Source organism: Nerophis lumbriciformis, linkage group LG07, assembly GCF_033978685.3.
Source record: "Nerophis lumbriciformis linkage group LG07, RoL_Nlum_v2.1, whole genome shotgun sequence".
In the NCBI taxonomy this organism is placed as follows: domain Eukaryota; kingdom Metazoa; phylum Chordata; class Actinopteri; order Syngnathiformes; family Syngnathidae; genus Nerophis; species Nerophis lumbriciformis.
This window is the reverse complement of record NC_084554.2, coordinates 25,745,210-25,765,840: the sequence shown is the minus strand read 5'-3', so window position 1 is coordinate 25,765,840 and position 20,631 is coordinate 25,745,210. Positions and strand designations below refer to the sequence as shown.

At 41.1% G+C, this 20,631-nt stretch overlaps 1 protein-coding gene across 2 annotated transcripts in view; it reads right to left on the bottom strand.

The window, feature by feature from the left end:
- The window catches only part of pola1 (polymerase (DNA directed), alpha 1), a 134,298-nt gene that overhangs the window by 81,706 nt on the left and 31,961 nt on the right, over positions 1-20,631 (bottom strand). For both annotated transcript variants that reach the window (XM_061965594.2, XM_061965593.2), the window contains 9 exons: positions 18,203-18,292; positions 18,008-18,124; positions 17,750-17,925; positions 14,183-14,312; positions 13,973-14,092; positions 13,809-13,899; positions 12,070-12,194; positions 9,765-9,914; positions 9,543-9,665 (listed from right to left, as the gene is read on the bottom strand). In XM_061965594.2, the coding sequence (XP_061821578.1) occupies positions 9,543-9,665; positions 9,765-9,914; positions 12,070-12,194; positions 13,809-13,899; positions 13,973-14,092; positions 14,183-14,312; positions 17,750-17,925; positions 18,008-18,124; positions 18,203-18,292 (1,122 nt within the window). The remainder of the gene's footprint in view (positions 1-9,542; positions 9,666-9,764; positions 9,915-12,069; positions 12,195-13,808; positions 13,900-13,972; positions 14,093-14,182; positions 14,313-17,749; positions 17,926-18,007; positions 18,125-18,202; positions 18,293-20,631) is intronic.

Sequence of the window (20,631 nt, the reverse complement as noted above, 5' to 3'; positions counted from 1 at the left end):
ACACAAACATGCAGACACACACACGTGCAATGGGTGTCTCTTATTCGAGGAAATGTAAAAATGACCCCCTTTGATTACGAGACAGTAGCAGCTATCGAGTGAAAGAAAACGAGGACAACAATGTCACACACAAACGACACATGATCAGATGGTCGAAGGATTCTAGTGTCTAATTCGGGGAATGATCCGTCATTGCTGAGACAAGAGGAATAATACAAAACCTGAAGAGACACTGAGGGCAACAATATTTACCTTCACTTGATTACAAGCAAACACATTTGCACCATGGGGGGTTAACCTAAATGACTCTCTGACCTCTCGGCACCCTCGCCTGTTACCCAAGCTCGCGTCTATCCCTCACTGTGCATGCCATCCAATAATGTCAACTACGAGCTCCTGTCAGGCTGTTTTTAAACACAAGGACAGAGACTCAATTACACGGCTTTTAGGGAGTCATCCTGCACCCTGATACACACACCTGCTGACGGCTGTCAGATTTGCTGGCAAAGATGTCAAAGGTCAAACCAATATGCATTCCATAACAATCAGCAGCTTCCAGCGGGCTGCATGGTTTACATCACTTGATTAGGACGACACGGTTGCTTTTTATAATCAGCAGCTGAGCGCCGATCCAAAAGAGGCCTAATGAAGAGCAAAATAAAAGGCAGTCAAGTGCTGAGCTTTGCGGCGCCACAGACACTCAATTTGCGAGTAGCAACATTAACACGGCGACAGAAAATTAACACCAGCAACAGATCCTGGAGTCTTTCCCTGCAGCTAAACCCTCATCTAAATGCTTTTACTTCAAAGTGTATCAAGTATGAAATCATGAATTGGCCATATGCCAGTGCTCTCTGGACAATAAATGTCTTCCTGGTGTGATGAATGCATTTAGCATCCAATTATAACTGCTTGTTGTCCACGTTTCATATAAATCTTCCTCTGCGGCCAACGCTTCGCTGGCGAACATACAAAAGAACCCAAAATAACAGAGGGGTTGAGCGGGACATCAATCTGCGGCGGACCCACGGCCATGTAATCTGAAACCTTCCCTTTCCTCTTAATACCATCGCCCCCACCTCCTCTCCCGGCTTAATACCCACACATACCAGGACAGAGTCGGCCAACAACAAATGGTCCACCGACAAAGGGCAGAGTTCGGCCAGTAGCACTTGTGCGCACACACACACGGTGATGATTATAAACCCAAATAGACGCACACGGATGTGAGCGCAGCCAAACATTTAAACTCAAATGATAAGATCAAACAAGCTCAAGACATAAGAGTCCGAAAGGGAGATAAGTGGGGGGGGGGCCTTGCCCTTATTAACTTGCCGCAAGTGATGAGACGCGCAACCAAAAGTATGTCATCCCTTTCAAAGCCCGCCTTCCAGTCTTTGAAACCACATAACCTTCATCCTGCCACATTAGGCGTCCTTTTAAAACGTCAATCAATAAATAAACCAAATGCATTCCCACCCGACACCCGTCCAAACAGACAGGATGCGGAATGCGGTGTGGCAGTGTTTGATTTGCACAACGGACAACGGAGGTGTGTGCGTGTTACAATTACAAAAATAAAAAGCCTCCTAAATCACGATACAGAAGTAGAGTGCAAATGTGACGATTAAAACGAGGGTGTGGGGTGCAAACAGCAATGGCCACAAATAAACCGCTTATAAATGCCAGCTGGACTCTGTCTTGGTGCAGTCGAAAACTACTAAGAAGCGCTTGACTAGCGGCTATTTTATGTCAGGGCCACATGAAAATGCCATCAAAACGGCTTAAATTTTGGTCAAACTTGGCTCGTTGGCGTCAATGACTATTGGTTTTAGATAGCAAAGCTTGATCCAGCTGTTGAAGTGTAACTTTATTACAGGTTATAATGCGAGCTCAGCATATATGGGTGTCAAAAATGTTTCCAGAGTTTCACATTCACAAAAACTGAAGAACGTGCGGGGCACTTTGATATATTTTGTGCATTAACGATGCTAAAGCCAAGCCAAAGTAGCTTAATAACTACCAAATACTTGAAGAAAAAAATTTAATCTGTGTGTTATAGGTAGTAACAGAGCATACTAGTAAAATAACCAGCAATAGTTATAATGAATACATTTTATTTTGACAGTATGCAGATGTGCTCCGCACCGAAAACGGCAATCGGGCTGCACTTTGGACATCCTTGACATTGAGATTTCCATCCTTCAGGAAAGCACATCTGACACAAATCTTGATGCTAGTAATAGTGTACCGATCCAATATGGATATCGGAAACTGCCCCGAAATACAAGAATCAGATTATTGGTATATTTGCTTCAATCTAAAACCTCTGATAAAATCGCTTCCATACACCATGAAAAAGCGGATATTTATAGCTATGTTATCTCTCACAATCAGTGTTGTGGTATAAAAGAGTTGACACTTTACAGGCAATGTGCTGGAAGAGTTACTAGGTAGAAGCGAGAGCCGCGAGGACATCTTTGCTTCATAGCCCGGGTGAAATTGAGACACCTGGAGAGGCTTCGGGCGTGCATATTACGCCGAGCTGCAGGTTGAGGAACAAACTTCAGCAGCAGGATTATGTCGGCAGCAAGGCTGTGTTAGCAGGACCGCTGCTTAAGGTTTGTTTCACAATGGTTGGAAAACAAAGTTATTTTCAACCCCAGCTATAAGCCAATGCTAGCAAGTTAGACCGGATGTTTTGGGAGGATGTTACAGAGTTCACTGTGTCATTAGCCGCGCCATTTAGCGACTCGCAATTAATCCACAATAAAATGCTGAAAGACAGCTTGTATCAAAAGGTAAACATGGTATGCTAGAGGCTACTAAAAGCTCGCAGCTTAACAACAGCTATGTACACAATATCGCACAAGCTAGACATACGTACCGTATTTTCCGCACCATTAGCCGCACCTAAAAACCACAAATTTACTCAAAAGCTGACAGTGCGGCTTTTAACCCGGTGCGCTTTATATATGGATAAATATTAAGATTCATTTTCATAAAGTTTAGGTCTCGCAACTTCGGTAAACAGCCGCCATCTTTTTTCCCGGTAGAACAGGAAGCGCTTCTTATTCTACGCAAGCAACCGCCAAGGTAAGCACCCGCCCCCATAGAACAGGAAGCGCTTCTTCTTCTACTGTAAGCAACCACCCGCCCCCGGAAGAAGAAGAAGCGCGCGGATTTTCGTTTCATTTCCTTTGTGTGTTTACATCTGTAAAGACCAGACCACAAAATGGCTCCTACTAAGCGACACGCGTATAACGCAGAATTTAAACTTAAGGCAATAAGTCATGCCGAAGAACACGGAAATAGAGCAGCAGCAAGAGAATATAACATAAATGAATCAATGGTGCGTAGGTGGAGGAAGCAAGAAGATGACCTGCGCCAGGTAAAGAAGACAAAACAGAGTTTCGGAGGGAACAAAGCAAGATGGCAACTGTTGGAGGACAAACTCGAACAGTGGGTTGTTGAGCAGAGAGCAGCAAGCAGAAGTGTCAGCACCATCACTATTCGAATGAAGGCAACAACGCTAGCAAGCGAACTTCACCTGGATGATTTTAAAGGTGGTGCTTCTTGGTGTTTCCGGTTCATGAAAAGACGCTTATAGACTACGGTGTCGTCACGGACTACAAAGGCGGACTCGCACAATTTTTCAGGATTTATAGAGATCCCAAATACAGATCAGCAGGTACCAGAAGGTAAGAAAAGTTGTGTTTGCATAATATTGCGAAACAAAGTGCCAGATAATATGTCTTACCTTATACACACACTTTTCAATTCGGACACCGAAGACGAAGAATTCGAAGGATTTACGAATGAAGAATAACTTCAGAAAGTGAGCGCTATGTTTATTTTGTGTGTTGTGACATTAACGTTCGAGCAACATTATGTTGCTATTGCTCTGCACTATTTTGAATTTTACTATGTTTGTGATTGCACATTTGCGTACATTTTGGGACAGAGTTGTTAGAACGCTAGTTTTTAATATATTATTAAAGTTTGACTGACCTATCTGACTGTTTTTTTGACATTCCCTTTAACGCAGCGTAGGCGCGGCTTATAGTCCGGGGCGGCTTATAGGTGGACAAAGTTTTGAAATATGCCATTCATTGAAGGTGCGGCTAATAACCCGGGGCGGCTTATAGTGCGGAAAATACGGTAATAAGTATTCTCAAGGAGTTGTTTGCAAAAAATATAACAAGAACCCCATCGGCTTGCTCATGGAAGGCATTGTTAAACATAACATTTACACTTGTACACGCAGGCAGTGCGTGCGCGCACACAAACGCAGTCCAAGAGAAGCAACTAACAATTTGTAGTCAAGTTGTAGGTTATACATTCAATTATAGCCATTGTTAGTCACTAAAGTTTGCCAAATCGTTATCATTAAGCTGACCAAACACAAAGCTAACGCATGCGTGTGTGTGTTACGTACAAACAGTATCTAATGCCTACAACTAGAGGTAGGAATCTTTGGCCACCTCACGATTCGATTACGATTCAGGAGCTATGATTTGATTAAAAATCTATTATTGATGCATCTTTAATCTAGCAGTTTTACATGTATTTTATTTTCACTAAATAAGCGTTTATCACTTGCAACTAGGGATGTCCCATAATGGCTTTTTTGCCGATATCCAATATTGTTCAAATCTTAATTACCGATATCGATATCAACCGATACCGATATATATAGTCGTGGAATTAACACATTATTATGCCTAATTTTGTTGTGATGCCCCGCTGCATTATTTTTTTAACATGCCACAAAACAGCAGCTTGGAATGTGGGACATGCTCTCCCTGAAATAATCCTGATACCCACTACAACTATGGGAAACACTGTACTTTGGACTTTCACAAAGTGCTTTTTTTTTTTTAAACATGCCTCAAAACAACAGCTACAAAAACAATGAAGGCACACAGCTTCAATCCAGAGTATACTATAAACTGGGCTCAATCTGCCCTGTTCTTAACTTATTTGCATGAGTAACAAAAATGTGCAAATAAAAACAAGAAAGGTACAAAAATAAAAAAACTGCTTCAGTCTAGACTAGTAGATAACACAGCCATCCTTTAAAGTGCGTGAACATTAATAAAACTGCTTCAGTCTAGACTAGTAGAAAACACAGCCATCCTTTAAAGTGCATGGGGAAAAAAGGCACAAAACATAAATAAAACAGCTTCACTCAGTCCAGACTATTAGTCTATTTGTGCAACAAATGAAGCTCAAAGAGTGGGCTAATTCTTTTTCTCCTTGTCATCACGTGTGAGAGGTATACTTTTCTGAATGAAAACAAGCATCTGCAAGGGGTTCTGGGTATTTGTTCTGTTGTGTTTATGTTGTGTTACGGTGCGGATGTTCTCCCAAAATGTGTTTGTCATTCTTGTTTGGTGTGGGTTCACACTGTGGCGCATATTTGTAACAGTGTTAAAGTTGTTTATACGGCCACCCTCAGTGTGACCTGTATGGCTGTTGATCAAGTATGCTTGCATTCGCTAGTGCGTGTGTCAAGCCGTAGATAGTATGTGACTGGGCCAGTATGCAAAGGCAGCGCCTTCAAGGATTAATTGGCGCTCTGTACATCTTCCTGCGTCCGTTTTAGAAAGTAATTGGATATGTTTTAATGGATACAATGAAACACAATTAAGCATATAAAGTCAATAAGTTTTTCCACTCTATATGGGTATTTTAAGTTTACAAAAAACATGACATTTGTTAGCACAAAGAAGTATCAAATAATTATAGTTGCATATTACTTACAGATACAAGTCTACAAGGCAGAAGAGTATTAGAAAGTATCCAGTAACAAAAAGTGTGCGGAACATTTAACTTACTGCGTCATAATAACAATGATTTATGATTCATGTTGATATAACGGATCAATATCTGTATCTCCAAATACTCAAGACTCTTATATTGGTATCGGAAGTTATATCAGAACACCCTTATTATATAGTGTAGTCAGTGTATCCATTTATATTCAATCGTGGCGCAGTGGGAGAGTGGCCGTGCGCAACCCGAGGGTCCCTGGTTCAATCCCCTCCTAGTACCAACCTCGTCATGTCTGTTGTGTCCTGAGCAAGACACTTCACCCTTGCTCCTGATGGGTGCTGGTAAGCGCCTTGCATGGCAGCTCCCTCCATCAGTGTATGAATGTGTGTGTGAATGGGTAAATGTGGAAAGCGCTATACAAGTACAACCCATTTATCATTTATCATTATATATTAAGAATGTGGCCCGCCACAAATACATTTGGCCCACCTTAAATAGATTTGTCACTACCTGTTTGCCATTAAAACAGGACTGTCCGTGAATGCATTTTGTTGTTACAACTACCGGTACATACAGTAGATGGCATCGTAACGCTGCCTTCTAACAAACCTCATACCCCTGGTCTGCCAGAGAATAAGAATAAGAAGACGCAAGAGGAGGAAACAGTGTTAAAAACTTAGCAAAAGTAACCAGCATTCAGACACCTAGAGATTATTTTTTTTAAAGAAACTAGCGACAAATCTAGCAACTTTGTGGAAAGCATGTATCACTCTTCTCAACAAGTAGAGCATGCTGCGTCCATCTTGCTAAAAAAAATAATAACACAAAACAAAGCGACAGAAGAAAGTTAATTTTAACATTTCTGTCAGAAATAGAGTTAATTCATGTGATCATGTGATTAATCACATTTTTCTGCATTAATCATGTACATAATTAATCACACAATGTATTTTGACTGTACAAACTCCTTTACCTTAACCACAAATGGTAACCTGAAAGGCGGTGCGGATTGTTATGCGGGATGTCCCGATCCAGGTTTTTGCACTTCCGATCCGATACCGATATTGTTTTTGCACTTCCGATCAGATACCAATACTGACCGATACTGGCCTATCCGAGGATGTATTAAAGGTTCAAGTTATTTAGCCTACTTAGTTGTCAGAATCATGTTGAAAAGGGTTTTAGTACTCTTGATAACAACTAGCCAGCTGAATTAGGGGAGTTTGAATAATACACAAAGGTTGGTAACAAGAAACTGACCTGTTTAATCAAGGATAAACACAAAATAGACAAAATTATACATGACAAACAGAAATGGCATCATTGAGCTAGGGCTGGGCGATATGGCTTTTTAATATTGCGATATTTTAAGGCCATATTGCGATACACAATATATATCTCGATATTTTGCCTTAGCCTTGAATGAACACTTGATGCATATAATCACAGCAGTATGATGATTCTATGTGTCTACATTAAAACATTCTTCTTCATACTGCATTAATATATGCTACTTTTAAACTTTCATGCAGAGAAGGAAATCACAACTAAAAAAATCACTATGTTTTTCATACGGTGTTGATCTGGAAATGTTTGCCTCGGCATTTTCATGGTGTGGGCGTGTGGCACCGAATGGAGATACGCGTCTCGACAGATGTTACAATATTTGAACAATGATGACGGAAACTGTTTTCGCTGTCGTGTCCGTGTGTCGAAAATTGTTATGCACTTATTTTTTTATTTGATTTTGTGCGTGGCATAGATTTGCCGTGCGCAGAGCGCAATTGCACAGGCGCGCACCTTAGCGGCTGCGCTAGCATCACAGCTAACGTTAGCCATGCTGCTACCTCTCTGCTCGGGGAGGACGTATACATATGTGACGTATGACGTGACAGTATGTGACGTATGACGTGACAGTATGTGACGTGTGTAAGAAGGTGCGCTTGCTGTCTGTGAGAGGGAGACACAGGAAAGAGTGAGAAGAGCCTGTCGTGTAATGTCCGCAGCTAAAAGCAACTGCGTGAGAATCCACAGACCTGTGGATGTGTTGAAGGTGTGCTGGAAAATGCGGAACGGAAATTAGGGAGCAGCAGAAAAGTGGAATGTATTATTTAAATCGGTGCGTTGGAAAACACGGACCGGAGTTTATTTTTTTAAACTGAATCTGGATCGGCATTTTCCCATGCCTTGCCGATACGCATTTTTTTGCAAATATCGGCGGCCGATCTGATCCAAATATCGGATCGGGACATCCCTAGTTGTTATAGTATATAGTGATCAGATCAATGTATACGTCGGTGTAAAGATGAGTGAGGAGACTCCGACTGATGAGCTCGCTGGCATATTTCACCTTAAACCCTGACTGGACTTAAGATAAAACTGTTGGCAAGTTTCGAGCAAACAAATGTAGTGCATTAATGTGAAACATTTTTTAAAATGTTCCTCGACAACATTCTGACAATAAAGTTGCATTTATGTTCACATACAGGGGTCCTTTTTAAGTTAATTTAAATTAATAACCTGTGATTAATTATGATGACTCCAAATTCAAAAGTGTGAAAAAAAACTAATAATTTTACAGCACTTATTTCTAAAAATATTTGTTTCGTTTTTTTGCTCACTTTTTGCCTCACAATGTTCATAAAAACAAAATGAGCATGCGTCATAGCCGCCCACTGCCACAAGTAGATTACAGTACTAGGGGGAACACAAGAGCCATAACAGAATCAGAACGCTGCCAAAACAGGAGTGTGAAGAATAGGGTTGTTTACATGTCACATCAGATGCTGCCGCAGGCATCGTCACACATCTACTTATCTGACTAAGGAATGCTGGGTGGCCCCGTGAGAGCACACACGGAAATATTGAAGAGTTAGTGTCAATATTCCGTTTTGCTTTGTTGTGCAGAAAAGCCCAACTCGAATAAATGTCGGATATTGTTTCAATTGTGAGTAATAAATCCACAGAGTCTGTGTTTAAGAGGCTCGTGATGCCATGAATGAATACAGTAGTAAAGTCGTACTATGCATGAAAACAGCTCATAATGGAAAATGGGCAGTCTGCTATCTAACTGAAGCAAGAAAAGCTGACATGTGACAAAGTTGTTTGAGCTACTAAATGACTAAAAGGCACAAAGAGGCTGACAGAATAACAAAAACACCCACAAGAGTTACAACCCTGCCCTCTATTAGGAACACAATGTAGATCTTAATGAAGGACTCCCCTGAGGCACAACCTTACGGCTCCACTGAGGATGTTCACTGTTAGAGCTCATTAAACGAACACGAGGGCTACCACTGACATGGCAAGTGCAAGGTGTTCTGTTACTAGACCAGATTTAGCTGTCACGCAAGACACATCTCTTAGCGCCTATTTACTAAGCGCACGAACAGCCGTGTTATTCCATTATGGAGTGCTGAAAGAAGTATTTGCATCAAATTTAACATGGAACGCAACACAGGTTTGTCTTTGTAACTATAATTAGACAATATTTACTGTACACTTTATTAGAGAAGACATATATTTATTTATTTTAGGCATGACAGTTAAAGTGGCGCTAAGGGGACCGCAGACATGAGGGACATGAGGGAAATGTTTGGAGGATAGATTATAATGCAGGATTGCCCTCTTGTGGCTGGCGTAAGGATAGCTTCTTTTTGCCACACTGCAACAATCAGACCGCTTCTATTTGGATAAATGTATTCTCTATTTAATGTGTAAGATTGTGTTGAAATTATTAGGGTGCGTACACATGTTAGACTTACCTCTCGACCCTTGTGTGTGACCAGGGCGGCCAGTGGTTTGGCATAGAAGCGACTGTAGCTAAATCCCAGGCAGCCATACATGCTGTTAGCCGTTAGTTTCAAAGCCTTCTGGCGGATGTCATACTGAAAGAGGCACACATTCATACAAAACAATGATTTAACAGCATTAACATGTTGTTATGTTTGCTTGTGTGAGCTGCAAGTGTGTGTGCATGTGTGTACCTGCAGGTAGAGGTCCGGGTTGATGTCATGTTGTTTCATCAGCTGTTTAACATGTTTGCGCCTTTCCACCAGCTTCCTGATCTCCTTGGGCAGGATTCCCATTTCCAGGTCACAATCTGGAATCTCTGGAATCTCTTCTGGCTGGTCCTCCTGTTGCCAAGGAAACAACATGATCATTTAAACATCTGCGCCTTGACAGTCGGTTGGTGAACCAAATCAGTCTGATTTTTCAAATAATCTGGTTTCTTCTACTATCACACTTACATGTGAAGTTCCAGTTTTCATTATAGCTTGTTTTTTCTAAGTGTGAATGTAAGTAGAGGAAGAGAATGCTACATGCTAGAGCTTGTAGCTGTCAAATCCAGACTGAACCAATAACAACAACTCTCCATTGCTTTGTAATGTATTAATGTGCTTTGGTTATTGTGGTTATTACAATCATCAGAGATAAACCACTTTTTTTTCACCATTTATAATACACACTATGGAGTGAATTATTTTGAAGTCTAAGTCTTATTGGTGGTTTGCATGTCTGACATTGTCTACATTTTTATATACAGACATATAATTCTTACATTATTAAATAAATTAAGACTAACGATGTTGCTTGTGGCTGTTTTGAATGAATGAAATCAAGGCAGATATACTCCATGTGATCTACCGCTATCCATTATTGTTTTCCAACTCTACGAAGGAAAAATACACGTAATATTTTGACTCTGTATTACTTCCATTGTGTATATAAAAAAGTTTTTGTGTCAAAATACAACTGTTTATAGGTTTCTCTCTACTGGCCAGTAGGGATTTTACGCTAAACGGTAGGGCTGTGAATGTTTGGGCACCACACAATCCGATTTGATTCTTAGGGGTAACAATTTGATTCAGAATCAATTCTCAATAAAAAAGATTCTCAATGAAAAATCAGTACTTTTAATGACATTGGGTGCCAGTTCTATGATTAACTACATTCCTCCATTAAATAGATAACAGCCGTGATATATTTGTACACTACTTAAACAAAGACTGGTTTTGTTAAATAAACTTCTACCCAAACATTTAATAAAGTCAAATACAAATAAGGCAACAAGAGAAGTATCCCACACTTCTGTTTTCTAAACTAAATCTGTACGGCAAATATGGGCATCTACTTCAACAATATAGTTTGCCTGAGTGGTTGGACAGGACAGATTTATAAAATAAACAAATAAATGTTTATTATAGATTTTTTTAATCGATTAAGAATTGTTCCAAATAAGAATCGTGATTTATTCTAAAATCGATTTAATTTTACACCCCTAATAAATTATTTAGTATTTATAACTGCGGTAAAACTCCTGACAGTCAGTATTACCGTTTTAAATAAAAATTATTGAAAACCGTGATTGATAACTGCACTTTTGATTAAGTCACGGACTGACAGGTGCCTATCTTAAATGCTAACATGAAAACAAGAAACATTAACGTGTTTCCCTATTAAGAAATGACATACCCAAATCGAAACACATTGCTGTCTGAGCAATTAAGCCATTCAATTGTGCACATTGAACCTACAAGATGTGCTCTCTTAAAACAGAGTGATCTATCTATATTCAGGGAATACACGATTGTGGTGCTTTTACGGTGTGTTCAAGGCTCGCTAAACAGAGTAGAACGCCACAACACCTGCCAGAAATAATAAATAATAATAAAAACTGTGTCTATTTATTTATTTATTTTAATTTTTAAAAATTACTTGGTCAAAAATTGTGTATACAATTTCTGAGCACATTCAACAATACTGCGATGGTAATGATAATTGTTATAATTTTGGGCACAATAACTGTAAATTGACATTTTCATATTGTAACCTACATACTGGTTACTGATGTGCTTGCGTCATGTCACAGATTTAAAGTGTCACTTTTAAAAGGGGAGGTTTTATTTTATAAGATATTTAAAAATGGACTTGTTTCAGCTTCTACATCTTTATTTTGTATACTTGTTGGTGTGAACAGTCCAACCACCCCTCGGCTTGTTCTTCTTTGCCTGTTAATAATGTTGTAAAGTTGGTCACCTCTAGAAATGGGCGCACAGATAACTTACTCCATGCCTAAGAGAATCGCATAATCAATCGCATGTCAGTGTGCAAACCCAATCGTTAAAAAAACAAACTCAATCAGATTAACGTGTTTCAATGCATCGTAGAAAGCTTATTTCAGGCCAAATTATTTGAGAAATCAGACTAATTTAGTGCATTGAAATGTACTGAATGAGGAGTGATTGTTAGACACAAAACCAAGACCGATTCAAGTCCACAAACACACACCTGATTCTGCTGTTGTGCACTGGAAATCTGCCGCTGCACGGTGGTGAAGCAGATATTGAATTCTTGGATGATGGACGGATACAGGCTGTTGAAATCGAGCAGCAGCACAAACTTGTCGTAGAATCCTGCAAGTTGAAGTAGCTTTCAGATAGTGCTGGGCGATTATATAATTGTGATTGATGATTGCGATTTATTTCAGTTTGATCACAATGATCAGCTGTTAGAATTTGTACCTCGATCAAACATGGCGGAAATGTCTGTTGGAAGATACCGCAATAGTTAACAGTAAAAAAGCAATGGTGCTCGGTATAATCCTGCACGGAACAACCCGCCTTTATTGACTGTTGTCCTGTGCGTGTCAATGAATGTGTGTGTGTGTTTGTGTGAATTTGTTTGGGTCTGTGTGAGCACGCAACCGTCCCTGTCCACCGTCGCGAAAGTCAGGCTCCTCAAGATGCAATTAATGATGTAATTAAAGAATGGCATGAAAACATATGGCTAACACTAGCATAGAAGTTGAAATAACATTTAAAAAGGATCAGCAATTTCGGTGACAGACTTTAGTCTCACTGTCTGCTGCAGCTCATGTTATGTTGTGTACAGTAATCCTGCCCTCAATGCGATCCCGCGTGCAGGCACATAATGTCTTTGTCTAGGCACATAATGTCTTTGTCTATTGGTCCTGACTAGGAGAATTAACACACCTACTAATTCAATCAGGAAAAAAGGACATTTTATATCAAAAATTTTTGAACTAGACTTTATGCGTTTGCTCTGATTTAACTCAGCAGATATAACGTGTACTAAAAAACATAGGAAACACTGCAGACACTTGGTTCAAAGAATTTGTGGATAAAAATATTTTGTTCCTGAAACAATCATTAAACATGTTGTATTTGTTGGTACACATTATTTTAATGTACCTCAAATTCAAACTACACTTTAATGTATTTTCATTAAATATAAGATGCATGTGTGGCTCGGTTGGTAGAGCGGCCGTGCCAGCAACTTAAGGGTTCCAGGTTCGATCCCCGCTTCCACCATCCTAGTCACTGCCATTGTGTCCTTGGGCAAGATACTTTACCCACCTGCTCCCAGTGCCACCCACACTGGTTTAAAATGTAACTGAGATAATGGGTTTCACTATGTAAACTGCTATATAAATATAATTCACTTCACTTCACAGAATTTGAGTTTTTAAAAACTCCAACATTTGGATCCCCGTTTGCTTTTTGCCAAGCCACTGGTGAGAAGCACTGGTGTAAACAAGTAATCAAAGAATACATCTAATAATTTACCATTTGAAAGTGTTGTTTAGTAAATGCTCACTTGAAAAAAAAATGTCTTATAGTATTCAGTACACCACTTGTTTACCGCAGAATGAAGTTTGTGATGACCAGCAAAATAACAAGAGAACTTTGAGAGGAAAAAAAGTTGTTCTCTTTACTCCCACAAAAGGTACCAAAAAAGAAGCGGAACCGTGTCCCTAAAATGGAGGTACAGACCGTAGCGTGGGTTACCTGTACAGTTGCACCTCTAGTAAACACAATTATAATTACAAGATACTGCAGTAGTAAACAGTAGGGCTGCAACAATCCTGCACGGGACTTTAATAAATAAATAAAAAGTTGTGATATTAATCAAGATCGAATGATTTTTTCCCTCTATCGCTCAGCCCTACTTTCAGAAACAATTTTATGTCCAAAAGATGATCTGTTCTCTCTTTACGATACACTCACCAACTTTAGGATCCAGCACCAGCCCTCCAGCATACGCAGCCTTCTTCTTACGCCTCCCTTTCCCGGCATCCACATCTTCTTCTCCATCAATCTAGAAAAACATCAGGAAGGTTTGTATCATGCCCGTCGAGGTCACAAGGAAGCTGTAACTGTTTAAATGTTACCATCTCCATCTGCGTTTTCTTAAAGGAGGGTTTGTCAGGGACAATGTAGTTCTTATCGTGGAAGGCGTGGAGCAACAGGAACTCATTCCTTTCCGACCGGCCGCCCATCAGAGTACGAGACTGCAGAGAAATACATTAATAATCCAGTATGACCGGCACTAAACTACAACTTTTAAATACGTCATAGGGGGAGGGGGAGTGATGCGATACCATGACATTGCCTGCAATGTTGGTGATCTGGAGCGCCAGCGGTAGCACGTTGAGCTCACACATTATCTGGAGGATCAGCTTGGCGTCAGTCCATGTGAGCTCCAAGAGGTAGAGCAGGTGCGGAGAATCACTGGTACACATAAAAAACAATACAATAAACACAAAGACAACATTATTATTTATCTACTCAACTCTGGAATCAAAAACTATTGAAAATATCCGTTATTTAAAATAGGTGACACTGCAACATCCTAACAATAATTGTTTATTCCAGTAAGCAGCAAAAAAGTTAGATAAACAATAAAAAATTTTGTAGTACCATGTTGACCTGAACATATTGTAAGACCTACCTTCCCTACACAAAAAAGACTCTATAAAAGACAAGTCGTCTTATATTCGGGGTCTAAATTTATACATGCAAACTAGAGGTGGGAATCTTTGGGCACCTCACAATTTGATTACGATCCAGGGGCTACAATTTGATTATAAATTTAATATATATAAATCTATAATTATTACATTTTACAACATATTATCATTACATTGTTAACATCCATCCATCCATCTATTTTCTACCGCTTGTCCCTTTTGGGGTCACGGGGGGTGCTGGAGCCTATCTCAGCTGCATTCGGGCGGAAGGTGGGTTACACCCTGGACAAGTCGCCACCTCATCACAGGGCCAACACAGATAGACAGACAACATTCACACTCACATTCACACACAAGGGCCAATTTAGTGTTGCCAATCAGCCTATCCCCAGGTGCATGTTTTTGGCAGTGGGAGGAAGCCGGAGTACCCGGAGGGAACCCACGCAGTCACGGGGAGAACATGCAAACTCAACACAGAAAGATCCCGAGCCCGGGATTGAACTCAGGACTACTCAGGACCTTCGTATTGTGAGGCACATGCACTAACCCCTGTGTCACCGTGCTGCCTACATTGTTAACATATTGTATATTATTATACGTCTACAAGACTTCTTCTTTGGCTACTGACGTATGCAGTATTGCTTCATTCCTCGTTTTTGGATGTCGTGTGCAAAGCATAGATATACATATGGAAGACTAGATAAATGAGACCTGTAGTCGCCTGCCAAGTGATAAAATAAATAAACGTCCGTACTTGGCACGCAGGCATCCCTGATTTAATTGTCTTGCCTTGTAAAACCACAGAATTTTCAGACACTACACCCAGTTACCATAAACTTGCGGCTCAAAGATGTGTGTCATCTATCTATTCATTCATACACTGAACAAAAATATAAATGCAACACTTTTGGTTTTGCTCCCATTTTTCATGAGTTTAACTCAAAGATCTAAAACCTTTACTATATACACAAAATACCTATTTCTCTCACATATTGTTCACAAATCTGTCTAAATCTGTGCTAGTGAGCATCTCTTCCTTGCCGAGATAATCCAATCCACCTCGCAGGGGTGGCATATCAAGACGCTGATTAAACTGCATTATAATTGCACAGGTGTGCCTCAGGCTGGTTTTTGCCTCTGCGATCGCCAAAGCCAAGCGCCGTTTGGCTTGTCGGTACATGTCCGCTACTTCCGAGTCCCATGAGCCAATAGGACCTGATATGACTTCTTCAGCTAGACGGTATCCCCCACCTCTGAAACCAGCGGGTTCTGGAATTACCGCCACGACAGGCACCAACCACCTTACGTCCACCTCGACAAAAGAGGTACGGAACATGGTCCACTCAGACTCAATGCCCAGCGCCTCTCTCGTGACATGTTCAAAGTTCTTCTGGAGGTGGGAATTGAAACTCTATCTGACAGGAGACTCCGCTAGATGTTCCCAGCAGACCCTCACGATGCGTTTGGGCCTGCCAGGTCTGTCCGGCATCCTCCCCCACCATCGGAGCCAACTCACCACCAGGTGGTGATCGGCAGAATGCTCCGCCTCTCTCTTCAACCAAGTGTCCAAAACATGAGACCGCAAAGACTCAACTACAAAATCAATCTTCGAACTGCAGCCTCGGGTGTCCTGGTGCCAAGTGCACATATGGACACCTTTATGTTTGAACATGGTGTTTGTTATGGACAATCTGTGACGAGCACAAAAGTCAAACAACAAAACACCACTCGGGTTCAGATACGGACGGCCATTCTTCCCAATCACGCCTCTCCAGGTTTCACTGTCGTTGTCTATGTGAGTGTTGAAACCACCTAGCAGCACAAGGCTATCACCTTAGGGAGCACTCTCCAGTACTTTCTCGAGGGAATCCAAATAAGACTGGTACCCTGACCTGCTGTTTGGTGTGTAAGCACAAACAACAGTCAGGACCCGTACCCCCACCCGCAGAATGAAGCTACCCTCTCGTCTACTGGGTTAAACTGCAGCCTAAAGGCTCTGAGTCGGGGGGAAAAAGTATTCCCACCCCAGCCCGTCGCCTATCACTGCTTGCAACACCAGAGTGGAAGAGAGTACAGCCCCTCTCATGAGAACTGGTTCCAGAGCCCTTGCTCTGCGTCGAAGTGAGTCCAACTATGTCCAGCCGTAACTTCTCCACTTCGCGCACCAGATCAGGCTCCTTTACCCCCCAGCGAGGTGACGTTCCAAGTCCCAATAGCTAGCTTCTGTAGCCGAGGATCGGACCACCAAGGGCCCTGCCTTTGGCTTCCACCCAGCTCACATTGCGCCCGACCTCTATGGCCCCTGCTATGAGTGATGAGCCCATTGGAGGGAGGACCCGGGTCCTATGGGGACAGGCCCAGCCACCAGGCATTTGCCATCGAGCCCCACCTCCGGGCCTGCCTCCAAAAGGGGTGACCCGCGTCCAGGCGAGGAAAAATCTGAGTCCTAGTTTTTTCTTTTTCATCAAGGTCTTTGAGTGTTCAATTAAAGTGTAGAAAATGTTTTTTTTCTTTTCTTGTTTCACTACTTCACATTCAAGCTAGCTTAGCGCTGCAGCTAGCATAACTTGTCCTCTCCTCTCTCCTCCGGATGGGTCCACACTAAACCAGCTAACACATAACGGTAAAAGAATATTAGCTAGGACAAGCGGTAGAAAATGGATGGGTTCTCCCATTGTTTGTTAGAAATAACGTTTAAAAAGAGCAATAGCATCGATGACGCATTTTAGAACTGTGTATATTACTTCTTTTAGCAAACGTAAATAATAGATTTTTTTTGTCCATCGATTCATGAATCTCCCAGGGAATTTATAATTTTTCCCACTTCTCGCACAAACTTATTGGAGGCGCCAAACGTCTTCTCCCCAAGTGTGTCAGTTTTCTTCCTATCACACGCCAACTGACTTGAAGAGATTCAGCCACAGCCCACTCAAAAAAGCAGCTCAAAACTTGAGTAAGTTGGCAAACAGAGGAGGAGTTATTATAAAAAATGTTGTGTATTATGACATAATATATCATGTTCTATTGCTTAAAAAAGATTAATTTATTCAAGATGTATTTAAAAATACAACTACATGCATTATAATGCCAGACAAACTATTAATATCTGGGGGCTTTTCTTTTCTTTGACCTACTGATAAGTTGCATATTCATGATAGTACAGCTGTGAGGACGTCATCGCAATGATATGAAAAACACCTGTAAAGATTCCTGATGCTCTCTTGTGGGACGGTAGCTCTCTCCGTCTTTAGCACCTGTGTAGCCAGTTCAGTCAAATGATAACTCTTGCAGCGGATCAGTTCCTTGGCGGAAATTTCTGTGTCGCACACAAGACGGCCACAGGAGGCGCTCTTCCCGACAAAAGCGCTGCGGCCCTGCAAAAAAATTGCGCCTTTTTACTGTTAACACCTCCAAAAAACGACACACAGTTAGTCCATTGTGACATGTTGTCCTCACCCCTAGTTTGGGCATGTTGGCTCTCCTGAGACGTCCGATCTTGGACCAGTGGGGAACTTTGCAGTGGTTAATTCGCTGCAGAAGCACTTCCAGGTCAAAACCAAAAATGTCATGACCCTTTAGAGGACAAGAAGAAAGATTGTTTGACATACACAACACATTTAAAGATAAATTCAATAAATATGAAACACTCACCACAAGGACATCTGGATCGATTTTGTGCATCTTGGCCAGAAAGAAGCCGAGTAGAGTGCGCTCTGTAGTTGCAATCTCCACTTTTCCGTTCTAAGAGAGACGACATATTACATTTGTTGGAGCCAACTATCACGAAAGAGCAACTAAAATGTATACTCATTTGTCAAAAATAAGCATCATCAAAAACGTTGAAGCTTAAATTCGGCTCTTGTATGGGATCTTATTAAAGAGTGTAAGCGTCAATATTGGGATATTTTACATGTACAATGGTGTGTACATTATATTCAAAATCAGAGCACACTTAGATGATGGAGGACAATGTTGTTTTAATAGCCTGTGCACATCATAAGGCGCATGCAACGAAACCAAAGCTCACAAATAAATAACATCATTTTTGGTCGTTAAATACCGTATATAAAACATAATAATGTTGCACATTGATGAACAAAACCCAAAACCAGTGAAGTTGGCACGTTGTGTAAATCGTAAATGAAAACAGAATGCAATGATTTGCAAATCCTTTTCAACTTATATTCAATTGAATAGACTGCAAAGACAAACTTTTTTTTTTGCAAATAATCATTAATTTAGAATTTAATGGCAGCAACACGTTGCAAAAAGTTGGCACAGGAGCATTTTTACCACTGTGTTACATGGCCTTTCCTTTTAACAACACTAAGTAAACGTTTGGGAACTGAGGAGACCAATTTTTGAAGCTTTTCAGGTGGAATTCTTTCCCATTCTTGCTTGATGTACAGCTTAAGTTGTTCAACAGCTCCCTATTTTACACTTCATAATGCGCCACACATTTTCAATGGGAGACAGGTCTGGACTACAGGCAGGCCAGTCTAGTACCCGCACTCTTTTACTACGAAGCCACGCTGTTTTAACACGTGCAGAATGTTGCTTGGCATTGTCTTGCGGAAATAAACAGGGGCATCCATAAAAAACACGTTGCTTGGATGGCAACATATGTTGCTCCAAAACCTGCATGTACCTTTCAGCATTAATGGTGCCTTCACAGATGTGTAAGCAGTGTTGGGTTAGTTACTGAAAACCAGTAACTAGTTACAGTTACTAGTTACTTTATTTCAAAAGTAACTCAGTTACTAACTCAGTTACTTACACCAAAAAGTAATGAGTTACTGTGAAAAGTAACTATTTACGGTAGTTACTTCTTTTTTTCTTCTTTTTTTTTTTAAAGCTCCCTTAATGCCCTTTTTGCCTTCATTTCAGTACTGTTATTGCACTGGAGAATAATACAATCTGTTGATCAACTTGACATACATTTTTATTTTCCTTTTAACATAATGAATGAAAAACAGTGCAACATAAAAAGGCATTCCTCCTTTCTTTAAACTTGGACCAATGACCATTAATAAAAAACAAGTTTAAGTGCAACATAAGAAGAAACATCATCTTCCTTGAAACATAGGTAGTGAAATAAAGCCTGACATCTGGAGTGATGCTGCTGTCTTCCACACTTGGAGCCATGGATTGTAGAATACTTGTTTTCAGTGGCAGGATCATTGACACAGATGGTGAAGTTTCAGTGCTCAGTAGAGATGGAACACTTTTAAGCACCTGGAGGACCTCATCTGCCACTCTCACATCATCATCAGACAGGGTGACATTTGTCTTCAGGGTGTTGTGGGTCAATGCAGAGTATATAGCTGCCTGCTGCTCCAACATATCATAAGTGGAGTTCCACCTCGTTGGGACATCATGTATGAGCAGGCAGCTTTAGCATTTCTTGCTTTGTCTTAAGCACATGAGCAGCTGTTGTGCTTGGGTGGAAGTAAGAAACCTTCCTGATCCTCCCAAAGAGGCACTCCATCCTATTGACTGAGATTCCCTTCTGTGATGCCAAATTCACTACATGTGCAAATTAAGCACCTATCTGTGGTCCCAGTCCTGCATCATTCTCTGTAATTATTAGATTTTTGGCATTATCACGTGTGACTGGGATATCTTTATCTTCCATTCCTCCACTGCTTGTGTCAGTACCTGCGCAAGGTGACTCTCGTAGAGGGGGCGTGTCTTCTCATCTCCCAGTCTGCTGTGATGAAGTGAGCGCTTATAGTTCCGCTGGACGTCCACCCGTCTGTCATGAGCGCAACAGCTGATGCTCGGGATAGTTCATCCACAACTTTTTTCTTCTCCTGCTCATAAAGATCTGGCACAATCTTATTGCTGAAGTGGGTGCGCGACGGGATGTCGTAACGTGGTTCAAGCACGTTCAGCATGTTTTTAAAACCCTCGTTTTGCACAACCGAGTCTGCACTTATAAACACACCGATTCAATGGCGGGGGCGTTCAAGCTCGTCCGTTACTCCGCTCGCCATGACCACGCTGTGTGTGGACTGAACGTGACAACAACTCTTTTTTTTTTTGTTTCATCTATCAAACCGCGGATCACCTCCCCCCAC